Genomic DNA, 15,408 nt, shown 5'->3' on the forward strand with positions numbered 1-15,408 from the left:
GATCTCAGATATGTTGAGTGATGGACTAGAGGATGTGTATTGAGTGTGAACACTGGAAGAAAAAAGATTATTGCATGAATTCCAAAAGACGAAATTGAGTCCCTTGATATCAGCAAGTTACTTGGGAGTTCTTCTAAACAATCTCACATGTTTTGAGTGAGACTTTACATTATCTTTCAGACGGTACCAGAGGATTGCACATCAGAAGTAACACTCATGAGACTTAGGTTAAGCTCCTGAATTTCAAGGGACGAAGTTGAGTCCCTCGAGTTCTTGGATACATTGAACATTGCAAAAACAGAGCTGGTACTATTCACTAGAAGAAAAAAGGTCATTGCATACTAAGCTCTTGAATTCCAAAAGACGAAGTTGAGTCCCATGAAAACTGCAAGTTACTTGGGAGTTCTTCTAAACGATTTCACATGTGTTGAGTGAGGCTTTACAGTATCTTTCAGACCGTACCAAAGGATATGCGATTTGCACATCAGTAGTAACACTCATGAGACTTATGTTAAGTTAGGTATAGTGGCAACACGATATTTCAGTCTAACTTAGATTATTCAGTCCATTGTGATACCATAATGGTAAACTTCTCTCTTATCGCTGATTTATGCAACGTCTTGCCGAGCGTTATAGAGCAAAGGTGGATACCTTCCGAACTTTGAATATGAATACAGATGTATCTAAAATGGGCGACATTTATTGCAGGAATACGAGAGTCGTACATGTTAGGCAGCTATTGCAGTATCTCTCAGGCATACATTTCTGCAATAACAAAAGCTGCTGAGTAGCAGTTGATGATGCCGTTATTCAGAAACAATATCAGCTTCTTCATCGACAAGCAAGCAGCTATGAGGTCTACGGTGTCAGCCGCTGTCATAGAGAGCCTATGGGTTCTCACTAACTCTGTGCTGGGTACCTGGACAATGTGAAATAATGGGAAGAAGCATGTTCTGGCTCGTGGACCGAGTGCCCTCCATGTCCGCTGTCTTTATATCTTTACAGGATTCGTGTCAAATATGAAGGAATATGGCAAGGACGTTGGGTCTCCATGGATGTTCGGCAGCAAACCAAGTTTTTGTAGGACGAAAAGAACCGTAGGAATGCGAAACTCCAGTGACGATAAACAGACAGGAGCTGAGGCCTTAATTAGAGGTATAACTGGACATAACACACTTTGGAAACTTATGGCAAGAATAGACATTTAAGATAATGACATTTGCAGATGGTGACCTGGAACTTACGGGAGACTCGTACCATTCCCTGTTCCAGTGTCCAGCGGAAGAAGATACTGGGCTTTTTTTAGGCTATCACTGATCTACGGGAGTGTAGCTCAAGCTCGTTTTCATCAGAGCCTCTGGTTGGTTGTTTCAAGCAACTTTAAGGAAGACGCTTTAAGGGAATTTCTTGAGCGACTTTAAAGGAAACTACCTCAGGGAGAAATAGAAAATTATCTTGGGCAATCGCAATGGACCCGGACCCGTTTGGATCTGGAGGTTAAGGAAGACTCGTACCATTTGTGTGCCAGTGTCAGCATTATCCATTAGAAGAATCAAGATATGTTACTGGTTTAATTTTTCCTTCAGACTCCAATCTGCGGGAGGCTAGCTTAAGGAACATACTCGCCTTCATCAGGGCCTTTGGTTAGTTCAAACAAAAATAAGTTCTTGAGCGACTTTAAAGGAGATCACCTTAGGAAAAAAGTTTAGAAAATTGCCTTGAGCACTCACAATGGGCATATAGTGGTCTAAGTGGCCATCAATTCTATCCAAGAATTGTTGTCATCCTCTATAACCTAACCAAACTTAATCCATTCTTGTATGTCTAGGAAATTTTTCGTTTTTAATATTTGGCCTAAAACCCTTATGGGTTCAATCCCAGGTCGAACAAACACAAACAAGTTTTTCAGCGGTGGATTATTCCCTTTCAGTAATGCTGTTGAGTGTTTCACTGCAACGTGAATGATTTCACGTTCGGTCTCGGTCTCGGCTATAAAAAGGAGGTATCTTGCCATTGAGCTAACATTGAATTGGGCATCACTCAGTGATAAGAGAAAGTTCACCAATGTGGTATCACAATGTACTGAATAGTCTAAGTGACCCTGAAATATTGGGCTGCCTCTGTACTTAGACTAACCTACAGCCCTAGGCATTCTCTGATCTAGGTTATCGATGTGGTTCTATGGAAGATTTGACCACTCTGTTTGAACTCGGTACGAAAGCTGATTGTGCAAGGTGTTAAAAAAAACACAAAATTTCATTCGGATTTAGGTTGGGGCTTGGCTCTGGACATTGCATGTTCTAAATTTTTTTCCATTTAATGGCCAATTGTATTCGCAAATCCTTGCTAGTACCCACTTTCATGATTCCACGATAATAGCTTTGGCATACTTTGTTTATTACTATCAAATTCCTTACAAGAGCAAGTGAGTGTGAGAGAGAAAGAGAGGGGTATTACTACGCTCACCGAATATCGTCTTTCGTTCAATAACATTTGCTTAACATTGTAGCTGATGGTGATCATTATGTGTAGATAATTTTAAGAGGGGTGTGCTGATTCAATCACATTTACAACAAACACAACAACAACAACAACTTCTTCAATTGCAGGCAAAGGAGTGAGCGAGTATGTGATGAAGCCGCTATGGCTTCTGTGGTACGCATTTGGAATTTGCAATGTAATGGATTGTTAAAGAAAAAGTTCAATCGATTCCATAGCCATTGTGGTGGGTTATGGTTAATAGCTGTGTTGTTCTAGTACTCCACTCAAGAGTATTTCCTGGTTAGCCCACAATTGCGTGGAACATGACCGAACATATCGCATAACACATCTGTTGTTTGGCAAAGCCATCGGCTACACAAAAACAAACATATGAGAGTAGTACTCATCGTAGTACTCCAAGTATGATGATAATGGTTCTTCTTCTGGGTTGTATGAGTGAAAAGTTGCCTTTATCATTGCGCGCACATCTATTAGCCGAGATCTATAGGCGATGTTCACTATAGTGAACATTTTATTGTTGATAATAAGATGATGATAATGATGATTACGGACTATTGATCATAATGATGTTGAGTTTTGTTGCCTGGTTTTGCCATTGACTGGCTATTTGTATGACGATCCCATCATGCGTCTATTTGTCTGTCTGTCTATTGGCATTTTTTTTCTTAACTGAATTCACCATTACATGTTTGGCTAATTTGAGCGGCTTTTTCTCTAAAGAAATTCCCAAAACAATGGCCTGCCTGCCTGCCAGCCCCTTTTGGAGCGATTATTTTTGTACAAAATTGATCTTCAATCTTTGACTGATCTTTGTTTTCATTGCATTTTCAGTACAAAAACGTGCCACATATGTCATAATTGTTTACAACTTTCAGGCAGCAGCTATACGATGGCGGCTGGTGAGATGGCATGCGTGATGTTTGAATATGAACATTGGTTGATGTGAGGGAAATTGTGATGAAAATTCATTTTTATGAAATTGAGAAAGAATTATCAGAAGAAGCCCCGACTAGTAACGGGACTTTTCGACTTTTTAAAATTGTAAAAAAAAATATTTTTTATTTTTTTTTTAATCTACTGTTGGACTTTTTCTAAATTTGGATTTTTTTTTCGATGTTTTGCAATTATTGAAAAGCCTTTCTTATTGATGAACTGTAAGCATAGGTTAGGTTAGGTTAAAGTGGCAGCCCGATTAAGATTCAGGCTCACTTAGACTATTCAGTCCATTGTGATACCACATTAACTAAAAGTACCTATTACATATGGACACTTCTAGTTTTAACTCTAGGCATAAGAGGAGCTATATCCAATTCCCCTTTTCCAGAGAATAAATCATTTTCAAGCTAATAAAGATAAATGAAAATAGACATAAATGAATACACTTGAAAGTATGGGTGCATTGCAATATGCAGTATAAACAGAGAGAGAGAGATATTTCTGAAAAGAGATAATTGGAGAGACGAGGGACTTCTTGATGAATTCTCAGCATAAAAAGAGCAATATCACACTCCCAGTTTAAAATATTCAAGAAAAAATATTGTTTCAAGTTAAATAGAGATAAATAAAAACACTTGAGAATATGAGTACATTGAGTGCAGAATAGTGAGAGAGAGAGAATAAACACCGAAGGTTTCCATAAAGTAGGTCTACACGATGGCTTGCAGATGCGTTGAATTAAGTATGGTGGGGGATTATTTTTTAAAAGAGATAAATGGTAAGACGTGAGAGTATGGATGGATTGAGTTATACAGGAGACAGAACAAAGTCCGGAGTCAAACATGTAATCGATGGCTGTGATGCAGAAATAATCGCTTGTATAGAAATCTGGTGAGTATACCGATGGTCACCACCAAAAATCAACACAAAAACAATAAAGAAACAGTCCATTAACATAAAAAGATATAGTACCAACTTATTGCAACATAAAGTCCAGTAAAAGTAAATACATTTCATTAAATTTATAATTTTTATATTTATGTATTTGCATTGTAGAAAGAATCATTTGACAACAGAAGATCATCTGACTGTGGTTGAATTGGTATGCAATAAAACAACGACTGTACAAACCAGAACACCACGTAGGTTAGGCAAAGATAATTGAGAATAACAAGATTAAGCTTTGTGCTCTTATAAAGAGAAAAAATGTCAAGATATAGGGGGCTATGAGAAAAAAAAATTGTTTTATTTGTAAATTTTTTCCAAGGCAGCTTTGCCCAGGAATAAATTAAAACAGCAATATTTACATAAAACCATAATAAATATTCGCTTTAACATACACATGCGTTTGATTTTAATTTTCTATATTCGTTTTGGTATTGCTTTTAGGGGTTTTAATTCAGAAATGTATGAAAAACACAAATGTTATGATGCTTTCCGGCGCAAACGGCAAAACATTTGAGAGACACGTCGACGCAAACTTCATGATATTTTGTTGGCAGAGTACTCTGGTCCTTCAGTTTTGCAATGACAAGACTGCGTCTTCTTCAAATTTGTCCATGGGTTAGGTGTCCATTGTGATGTCATATGTGATTAACTTCTCTCTTATTAATATGTGCTGTCCAATTCTATGTTTAGCACAAAGACAAGGGAACTCCTTTTTATAGCCGAGTTGAAAGGGCGTTTCATATTGCGGTGAGAAGCTTTGAAACACTCAGTATCCACCGCTGAAAAACTTTTTGTTGTTTGGTCGAAACTGGGGTTGAACTTATGATCCTTTGTATGTGGTTCCAGCGTAAGGCGCACGGCGAATTCCCATTTATAAAAATTGCTTTACATTTAAGCATTGCCGTCGCACATTTCGCATATTTTAAAAAAGTCGCATGGCACCAAAAAAGTTGCAAAATGCGACTAAAGTATATCTTCGATTGAATCATTCTCAAACGAGCTTATAATTTTAGATTTTTTTTATGGTTAACCTAATTAAAAATTCGTTTCACATTTGCTGTGAAGTGTGGAAGAAGCAACATTCCTTGTACGAATTTTTACAAAACTGGAAACGTCAAAGTTGAGTACGATTTTTTTTCCAAAAACTTTTCAATATTTTCAAAAATTTACTTAGAATGTAACTCTCTAAACTCTAAGTCTATAGATTGTCCTTGTTTTTCTCAAATAAAAAGAGGGAACATTTTTAGAAATATCTAAAGGAGCTAATATCGTAATTTTCGAGACAAACATCGAAATTTTATATTTTTTAATTAAAATTGAAAAAATGCTAAATTGGCAGTCCTGGTCTCCCACGAGATATCATTATAGTTCCACAAACACAACAGTTTCAATTTACTTTTAAGACCTTGACCATTGCTAAAGCTAAAACCTCGTTTCAGAGAAAACAAAAAATTCTTTATATATATGCAAATAATTTCATATCCCTTTTAAATACTGTGCTCAAATGGCGGAACCTCTTTGCCATCAAATTTCTCAACAAGTAAAGATCTTTTAAGACACAAACTTATTTTATTAGCGCCGCACTGCACCAAAAAAAAAAATAGCAACACGATGCAATTTCTAAATGCAATGGCATTCATACACAATGCAAACATTTGTGGCATGTTGCCAATAATGTGTGTCAGCAGCAGGCGGGACCAGGTCCATTCATTTGCGTTACCCGCATTTAAAAGCGGCAACATCTTCAGAATCATTCACACAAATGCCAAATCAATTTACAAAGCTAGCAAATCGCCCATCACCCCCAAAAGCCCATACCCATAATTATGGCACCAAAAGAATGGAACGCATTTATCAACATGCAACCAACAACAACAACAACAAACATGTGGTGTGATGTTGTTGCCGCTATGCAATTGCAATTTGTAGTTTATGGCTTTGTGTGTGTGTTACACCAAACATCATGTCACTTTGGACATGTGTAATTCGCACTGAGTACCTGTGTTTTGTCACATATCCATTGGCTTTGTGGTCTTTGTTTTATAGGCAACGCCACCACCATATATATGGAGCTCTGGAGCTTTGAGATATTGAAACGTGATTGAATTTTTGAATTCATCTTTGAGGTGGGAAGTAGCCATCATCTCCTTCTGGATGAACGATAATTGACTACCGGCTCTATTTAGTGGGCAATTGTTAAACTTGAAATTGTATATCAATGCATGTTGGTCTTGTCCGTCCATTTTCATGTGTGCTATTTTCTCTTCTTTGTGAGCATTGTTATATTGTAACATATTATACAAGAAGGCATAATCTTCTAGTATATGCAATTAACTGTAATAATCAGAGAATTATATGTAATTTAACTATATATCATTGGCGATGTTTGCTTTAGTTATTGGAAGTATTAATTTACAAAAATAGTTTGACTTAATTTTATTAATTAATGTTTAATTAACATTAAATTTTGTTCTTTTTTGTTTCAATGAATATTTGAGATTTCGGTGTATTAAAAAGTTAATTGCTCTGCATATAAGAGAGAGTGATAAAGAGTAGGAGTGAGAGTGGGAGTAAGAGAGAGTGAAGGTGGCAACCAGAGCTTCCGATTTTTTACTCAAAAAATAGAATAGGCCGTTTTGCCGATTTTTGCCTCGAAAATGCCGTTATTAACTTTTTTTCTAGATATTTTTAAAGATTATCCCACTATTATTTGAGAAAAAGAAAGACACTATAAGGACTTAGATCTTAGGAAATAATTTTTTATTAAATTTTTGACGAAATGCATTCTGTATTTCCTACTCTCTGTGTTCGCTCTGTATATAAATTCCAAGTCATTTTACTCGAATTGTATGACGTCACATTTGAATTCATACCTTACCATTTCAAACACCATTATTACACACACCTTCACCATCGTATATAGTGTCAATACAAATTGACACTGATTTACATGTTTAAGTTAGAATTTCGTCTCCAAGGCCAGAGAGCTGACATAATATAGAAAATATTGCACTTTAAATAAAGTTATAATTTTTTGTTGTTTAAGTTTATGTAAACCTTTGAGTAATTTGTTACCCCTCAAAGCCATATAGTTTACATAGACTTTGAGGTAATGACAACATTAGTCCGTGATGTCAACGTGTGATGGTGTGCATAGTGACAGGAAATACAAACGGGGCTGTAAACAATAACTGGGTGCACTTGGCGTTGATGACTGAATTTTAAAAATGAGGCTAAAACCACAAGAGGGCTTTATTAAATGCGACAAAAAAGCCACAGGTATCTTGGGGCGCGACAAATCGTCAAGAAAACATTAAAAGTGAAATATGGTTTCATGTGCAAATAAATTCGAATAATGTAGCATGGATTCGATTTCCTTCTTAGAATAATGTACATATATAATAGAAGGAAATTTCATTAAAAATTACAAGACACAATACGAATATTTGACACCCTTCTCACCGTTACGACTCATGCTAAAAAAATTACCAAAATTTGAAGAAAATTTTACCAAAATTCTTTCAAATCAAAGTTTTATTTCTATAGATAATTTTGTCAAAATTTTATTTATATAGAACATTTTGTCAAAATTTTATTTTTATAGAAAATTTTATCCAAATTGTATTTCTATAGAAAATTTTGTCGAAATATTATTTCTATAGACAGTTTTATCAAAATTTTATTTCTATAGAAAATTTTTTTAAAACTTTATTTCAATAGGAAATTTTGTCAAAATGTTATTTCTATAGAAAATTTTGTCAATATTTTATTTCTATAGAAAATGTCAAAATTTTATTTCTATAGAAAATTCTACCAAAATTGTATTTCTATAGAAAATTTTGTCAAAATTTTATATCTATAGAAAATTTTGTCAAAATTTTATATCTATAGAAAATTTTGTCAAAATTTTATTTCTCTAGAAAATTTTGTCAAAATTTTATTTCTCTAGAAAATTTTGTCAAAATTTTATATCTATAGAAAATTTTGTCAAAATTTCATTTCTATAGAAAATTTTGTCAAAATTTCATTTCTATAGAAAATTTTGTCAAAATTTCATTTCTATAGAAAATGTCAAAATTTTATATCTATACAAATTTTTGTCAACATTTTATTTCTATAGAAAATTTTATCAAAATTTTATTTCTATAGAAAATTTTGTCAAAATTTTATTTCTATAGAAAATTTTGTCAAAATTTTATTTCTATAGAAAATTTTGTCACAATTTTATTTCTATAAAAAATTGTGGCAAAATATTATTTCTATAGAAAATTTTGTTAAGATTTTTATTGCTATAGAAAATTTTGTCAACATTTTATATCTATAGAAAATTTTGTCAAAATTTTATTTCAATAGAAAATTTTATTAAAATTTTATTTCTATAGAAAATTTTGTCAAAATTTTATTTCTGTAGAAAATTGTGGCAAAATTTTATATCTATAGAAAATTTTGTCAAAATTTTATTTCTATAGAAAATTTTGTCAAAATTTTATATCAATAGAAAATTTTGTAAAAATTTTCTATAGATATAAAAAATTTTATTCCTACAGAAAATTTTGTAAAAATTTTATTTCTATAGAAAATTTTGTCAAAATTTCATTTCTATAGAAAATGTTGTCAAAAAAAAATTCATTTCTATAGAAAATTTTGTCAAAATTGTATTTCTATAGAAAATTTTATCACAATTTTATTTTTATAGAAAATTTTGTCAAAATTTTTATTGCTATAGAAAATTTTGTCAACATTTTATTTCTATAGAAAATGTTGTCAAAATTTTATTTCTATAGAAAATTTTGTGAAGATTTGTATTGCTATAGAAAATTTTGTGAAGATTTTTATTGCTATAGAAAATTTTGTCAAAATTTTATTTCTATAGAAAATGTTGTCAAAATTTTATTTCTATAGAAAATTTTGTGAAGATTTTTATTGCTATGGAAAATTTTGTGAAGATTTTTATTGCTATAGAAAATTTTGTCAAAATTTTATATCGATAGAAAATTTTGTCAAAATTTTATATCTATAGAAAATTTTGTCAAAATTTTATATCAATAGAAAATTTTGTCAAAATTTTATATCTATACAAAATTTTGTCAACATTTTATTTCTATAGAAAATTTAATCAAAATTTTATTTCTATAGAAAATTTTGTCAAAATTTTATTTCTATAGAAAATTTTGTCAAAATTTTATTTCTATAGAAAATTTTGTCACAATTTTATTTCTATAGAAAATTGTGGCAACATATTATTTCTATAGAAAATTTTGTTAAAATTTTTATTGCTATAGAAAATTTTGTCAACATTTTATATCTATAGAAAATAGAAAAAAATTTTGTCAAAATTTTATTTCTGTAGAAAATTGTGGCAAAATTTTATATCTATAGAAAATTTTGTCAAAATTTTATTTCTATAGAAAATTTTGTCAAAATTTTATATCAATAGAAAATTTTGTCAAAATTTTATATCAATAGAAAATTTTGTCAAAATTTTCTATAGATATAAAAAATTTTATTCCTACAGAAAATTTTGTAAAAATTTTATTTCTATAGAAAATTTTGTCAAAATTTCATTCTATAGAAAAATTTGTCCAAATTTTATTTCTATAGAAAATGTTGTCAAAATTTTATTTCTACATAAAATTTTGTCCAGAGTTTATTTCTATAGAAAATTTTGTTAACATTTTATTTCTATGGAAAATTTTGTGAAAATTTTATTTCTACAGAAAATTTTGTCAAAATTTAATTTACTAAAAAAAAAGTTTACTTGGATCCAAAGATTTTGACCTTCCTTTAAGGATTTTGGTATTGATTCGGAGCCAAAGATGCGGCTTCTTTAAAGTAAAGACATTTTTTACGGACCTCCCTGGCTTTAAATCTAGGATCAATAAAATTAAAATTGGATACAGATCTCATTCATCGAATTTTTATTCTCTGCGATATATTAATAAAAAATATTCATATACAAATTCCAGTTTCAAAATCCAAATTATGCCAAGTACTTCAAAGTAAAAACTAGTTTCTTAATGCTAAAAAAACTTCACACCAAAGATTCAAATCCTTAAAATAAGTCTTGGCCTATATTTGAAGCGTTGTTATCATAAATTTAAAAATTCAATATGCCAGTTGAGTTAAAGACGATTTCCTTAAATTAAAAATGTTTTTCTTTATTTTAAGGAACATTTGCCTTACTTCAAAGATCTACAACTTCAACAGAGGGACGCAAAATTTCAAGATATGTGTCCTAAATTTAATGAAAAAAATTTTTGAAGCAAGGATTATAAACTTTCTTTTAATTAAAATGTCATTATTTTAAAGAATTTTGTTCTTAGCATTGCGTAAATTTCGAGTCCTAAAATTTAAGTTGCATAATCTTCCATATTAGGTCAATATTTTTTTCAGTGTATAGAAAATTTTGTGATAATTTTATTTCTAAAGAAAATTTTTCAAATTTTTTTTCTACAGAAAATTTCTATAGAAAATTTTGTCAAAATTTTACTTCTGTGGAAAATTTTGTCAAAATTTTATTTCCATAAATAATTGTATCTACATTTTATTTCTATAGAAAATTTTGCCAAAAATTTGTTTTCTATACAATATTTTAGCAAAATTTTATTTTTATAGAAAATTTTGTTAAAATTTTCATTCTAAAATGTTTGTCAAAATTGTATTTCTATAGAAAATTTTCTCTAAATTTTATTTCTATGGAAAATTTTGTAAAAATTTTATTTCTACAGAAAATTTTGTCAAAATTTATTTCTATAGAAAATTTTGTCAACATTTTATTTCTGTAGAAAATTTTGTTAAAATTTTATTTCTATAGAAATTTTTGTACAAATTTTATTGCTATTGAACATTTTGTCAAAATTTTATTTCTATAGAAAATTTTTTCTAAATTTCATTTCAATAGAAAATTTTGTCAAAATTTCATTTCTATAGAAAATTTTATCAAACTTTTATTTTTATGCAAGGTTCAGATTTAACTGTCTTTTCTAATTTCCAATTATTAATCGGTTATCCACACGCTCTTAACATGGCTTCATAAAAATGGCTCGTAATGGAGTTATAAACTTACTTGTAATGTAACGGCAACCAACCATCGTAAAGCTGCAATTGACGGTTGGGAAATTTATCTTTGGCTCCTTCGCCAAATATTTCATTGTCCGGTGGTATATCACCTACGGGCGCCACTTCATCATTATTGTATTTCGATTTGGGCAATGGCATACCCAGCATGCTGGCTGTTGCGAGGTGATTGTTGTTGGTCATTGGATCACTGTGGCCATTCATGCAACTGTAAAAGAAATTTGAAAATAAATAAATAAAAACATGAAGCATTAAGGAAAAAAAGGTGAAATGGTCTAAATAAGGACGGAAGTGAGAAAACACTCCTTTAGAATGAAAGAAAAAAAAATACAGTTAGAGAATTATACTATAAAGTTCACAATTTTTTTCATTGTGACTTAAGAGTTAAGGTAATTTTACTGTAAGAGAATTTTAATTGAAATTGTGAGAATTTTAATACAACATTTATGAAATAAAAACAAACAGAGTTTTATAAATTCTAATTATTCTATTTGTAAAGATTTTTTTAAAATTCTAGGTATATTATTAAAAAAAAAATTGTCTACTTAAATCCAATCCCCCGACCATAGAATGGTGACGGGGGTATAATATGTTTGTCATTCCGTTTGTAACACACCGAAATATCGATTTCCGTCTATATAATGTATATATACATATCTTGATCAGGGAGAAATTCTAAAACGTCTGTCTGTCTGGCCATCTATCTGTCTGTGTGTTGTAATCCCGCTACAGTCTTCAATAACAAAGCAATCGTGCTGAAATTTTGCACAAACTCGTCTTTTGTCTGCAGGAAGGTCAAGTTCGAAGATGGGCTATATCGGTCCCCATAGTCCCCATATAAACCGACCTCCCGATTTATGGTCGTGGGCTTATAGAATCGTAGTTTTTATTCAATTCGCCTTTAATTGAAAATCTAGAGGTATTTTAGGACCATAAGGAGGTGTGCCGAAAATGGTGAGTATCGGTCCATGTTTTGGTATAGCCCCCAAAAAAAAATCGAATTTTTATCCAATTTTCCTGAAATAGTAAATCTAGAGGTATTTTAGGACCATAAAGAAGTGTGAAGAAAATGGTGAGTATTGGTCCATGTTTTGATATAGCCCCCATATAGACCGATCTCCAGATTTTATTTTTTGCGCATATAGAAACCGTAGTTTTTATCCAACTTGTCTAAAATTGGAAACCTAGAGGTATTATAGGATCACAAATACATGTACCAAAAATGGCGGGTATTGGTCCATGGTTTGGTATATCCCCCATATAGACCGATCTCCCGAACTTACTTCTTGGGCTTATAGAAACCGTAGTTTTTTATCCAATTTGCATGAAATTTTAAATCTAGAATTATTTTAGGACCATAAAGAGGTGCGCCCTAAATGGTGAGTATCGATCAATGTTTTAGTATAGCTCCCATATAGACCGATCTCCCGATTTAACTCCTAGAAACCGTAGTTTTTATCCAATTTGCCTGAAATCGTTAATATATTGGTATACTGGTATTTATACGTGTATCGGACTTAGTTTTTATCGAGGCCTACATATAGACATTTTTAACCAGGGGGCTTATAGCCCCCCCCCCCCCCATCTATAGTACAGTACCAATACATAATGGAAAATCATATAAAGGGTGATACGGTTAAAATTTGTTCAATATAAACTTGACGTATTTCTTTCAATTTTGCATTTAAAAAACCTGAACACCCTCCATTTTGAAGGTGTGTGAAAATCCGAGCTACTCCCACGCAAAGCTGGCAAAATGTAAAAAAAATGTAATTAAAGTGTTTGGGGAACGTTTGTCGACAGCCAGGAAGTCTGGATCGGGGGGAAATCGAAAACCGGAAGCCGCTGAGACGACAAAGAAAGTTGCCGGTAGTTTCAAGCGAAACTCTAACCTCTCTCTCCGAGATGCCGCAACTAAGCTGGGTGTATCGTCTACAACCGTGCATCGAGCCAAAAAACGAGCCGGACTATCGACTTACAAGAAGGTAGTGACACCAAGTCGCGATGATAAAGAAAATACGACGGCCAAAGCGCGATCCTGGAGGCTGTACACGACGATGCTGACGAAGTTTGACTGCGTGGTAATGGACGACGAAACCTACGTCAAAGGCGACTACAAGCAGCTTTCGGGACAGGAGTTTTATACGGCAAAAGGAAGGGGAAAGGTAGCAGATATTTTCAAGCACATAAAACTGTCAAAGTTCGCAAAGAAATATCTGGTTTGGCAAGCCATCTGCACCTGTGGCTTGAAAAGCAGCATTTTCATAGCTTCCGGGACTGTCAACCAAGAAATTTACGTGAACGAGTGTTTGAATAAACGTCTGCTGCCTTTCCTGAAGATACACGGTTGTTCCGAACTGTTTTGGCAGGATTTGGCATCTTGCCATTACGGTAAAAAGGCCATGGAGTGGTACGCCGCCAACAACGTGCAGGTGGTTCCCAAGGACAAGAACCCTCCCAACACGCCAGAGCTCCGCCCAATTGAGAAATACTGGGCTATTGTCAAGCGAAACCTAAAGAAGACCAAAAAACTGCTAAGGACGAGCAGCAGTTCAAGGCAAACTGGCTTTCTGCGGCGAAGAAGGTGGACAAGGTTGCTGTACAAAATCTGATGGCAGGTGTCAAGCGTGAGGCCCGGCAATTCGGATTTGGAAAAGCGAAAGCCTAACTGAATATTTTTCCTGAATTTTATACTAATTGAACTTGAAAAAGAAATTTAATTTGATTTTTTAAATAAACGATTTCACTGATTTACACGCGTTTACACGCAGAAACGGTGGCTTCTATAAAAGAGGCGTAATGCATTTAACTTTTGAAATATTAAAAATTAATTAATGGTTTTCGTTTTTTTTTTTTGTCGGTGTACCAGTAACTCGTCCACAGGACTGATATTAAAAGCTTTTTAACACTCCCTTTTTAGGGTAATCTTTTTTGTTTCCGTTGTTCTTAATCATTATCTTTTAAATATTTCAAAGTGAAAGTGTAACAGGAAATTTGATATGATTTCTACAACCTGGCCACCTTTCCAAAGGATAAGGGTCTATCTTTATTAGTATTTTCAAATATTGGTTATGGTTACAGTGTCCGTAGCAATAATCTTTTATAGAAAAGGAAAAATCACACACCTTTTTATTTTATGAGGTTACATTTAAACAAAGAACAAATAAAAAATGATTGAAAAGAAATAAAATTCTGATCGATAAACTTACCCTGGTGTCGTTGTGGTCACCGTCACAAAATATGTGATGAGCACACTGAATAGCAGTATCATTATGGCAATAATAAATGAACATATGGCACAAGTTTTCGATACAAAGATACCCGATGGTCTTCCATTGAAGACATACTTTTGGCCATTTTTTGTTTTCAGTTGCCCTCCTAGAAAGAAAGAAAAGAAAATGGAAAAATCGCATAAATAAGCTTACTGGTCAATTGAAATGCCATATTTTATAATTTAAGACAATTGTCAAATGAAAAATAAGACAGCAAAAATTACTAATACAAAGCCTTTCGAGATCCTTAACTAATAACATAAGAATGTGGTCACATTGCAGACTTTCAGTTTAAAATGTTGATCGTTTTTTGTATGATTTAGTTTGGAAGATCCATTTAGTTTTCACTTTAATTGATTTTTTATTAGAAAAATCATTTAAAACTCCATACGATCGATGGTGGTGTTCTATTAAACTTTTGATCTTTCTGTTTTCGCACTAAAACTCAATTTAGTTTTATTATTGCTATAAAGTTCTATAGGAATTGGATTTGTCATTGGTGTCAATATAAATATGACACTTTAAAATGATAGAATTGCAATTCCGTAAATTTTTATTTTATTTTTTTTTTTTTGTAGAAATATTCAAATTGAAATGTTAAATTGTACCAGGAAGCTGGCGTGTTATTAGAGCTGATTTTTTCATTGATTTTTGTTTGGTTTCATTTTATGTC

General features: G+C 32.2%; 1 protein-coding gene across 3 annotated transcripts in view; it reads right to left on the reverse strand.

Annotated features, from left to right (window-relative positions):
- LOC142221991 (aminopeptidase N) overlaps positions 1–15,408 on the reverse strand; it is a 369,903-nt gene that overhangs the window by 39,423 nt on the left and 315,072 nt on the right. For all 3 annotated transcript variants that reach the window (XM_075291909.1, XM_075291901.1, XM_075291918.1), the window contains 2 exons: positions 14,673–14,841; positions 11,453–11,671 (listed from right to left, as the gene is read on the reverse strand). In XM_075291909.1, the coding sequence (XP_075148024.1) occupies positions 11,453–11,671; positions 14,673–14,841 (388 nt within the window). The remainder of the gene's footprint in view (positions 1–11,452; positions 11,672–14,672; positions 14,842–15,408) is intronic.

Source organism: Haematobia irritans, chromosome 1 (genome assembly GCF_050003625.1).
Source record: "Haematobia irritans isolate KBUSLIRL chromosome 1, ASM5000362v1, whole genome shotgun sequence".
NCBI classification, from domain to species: domain Eukaryota; kingdom Metazoa; phylum Arthropoda; class Insecta; order Diptera; family Muscidae; genus Haematobia; species Haematobia irritans.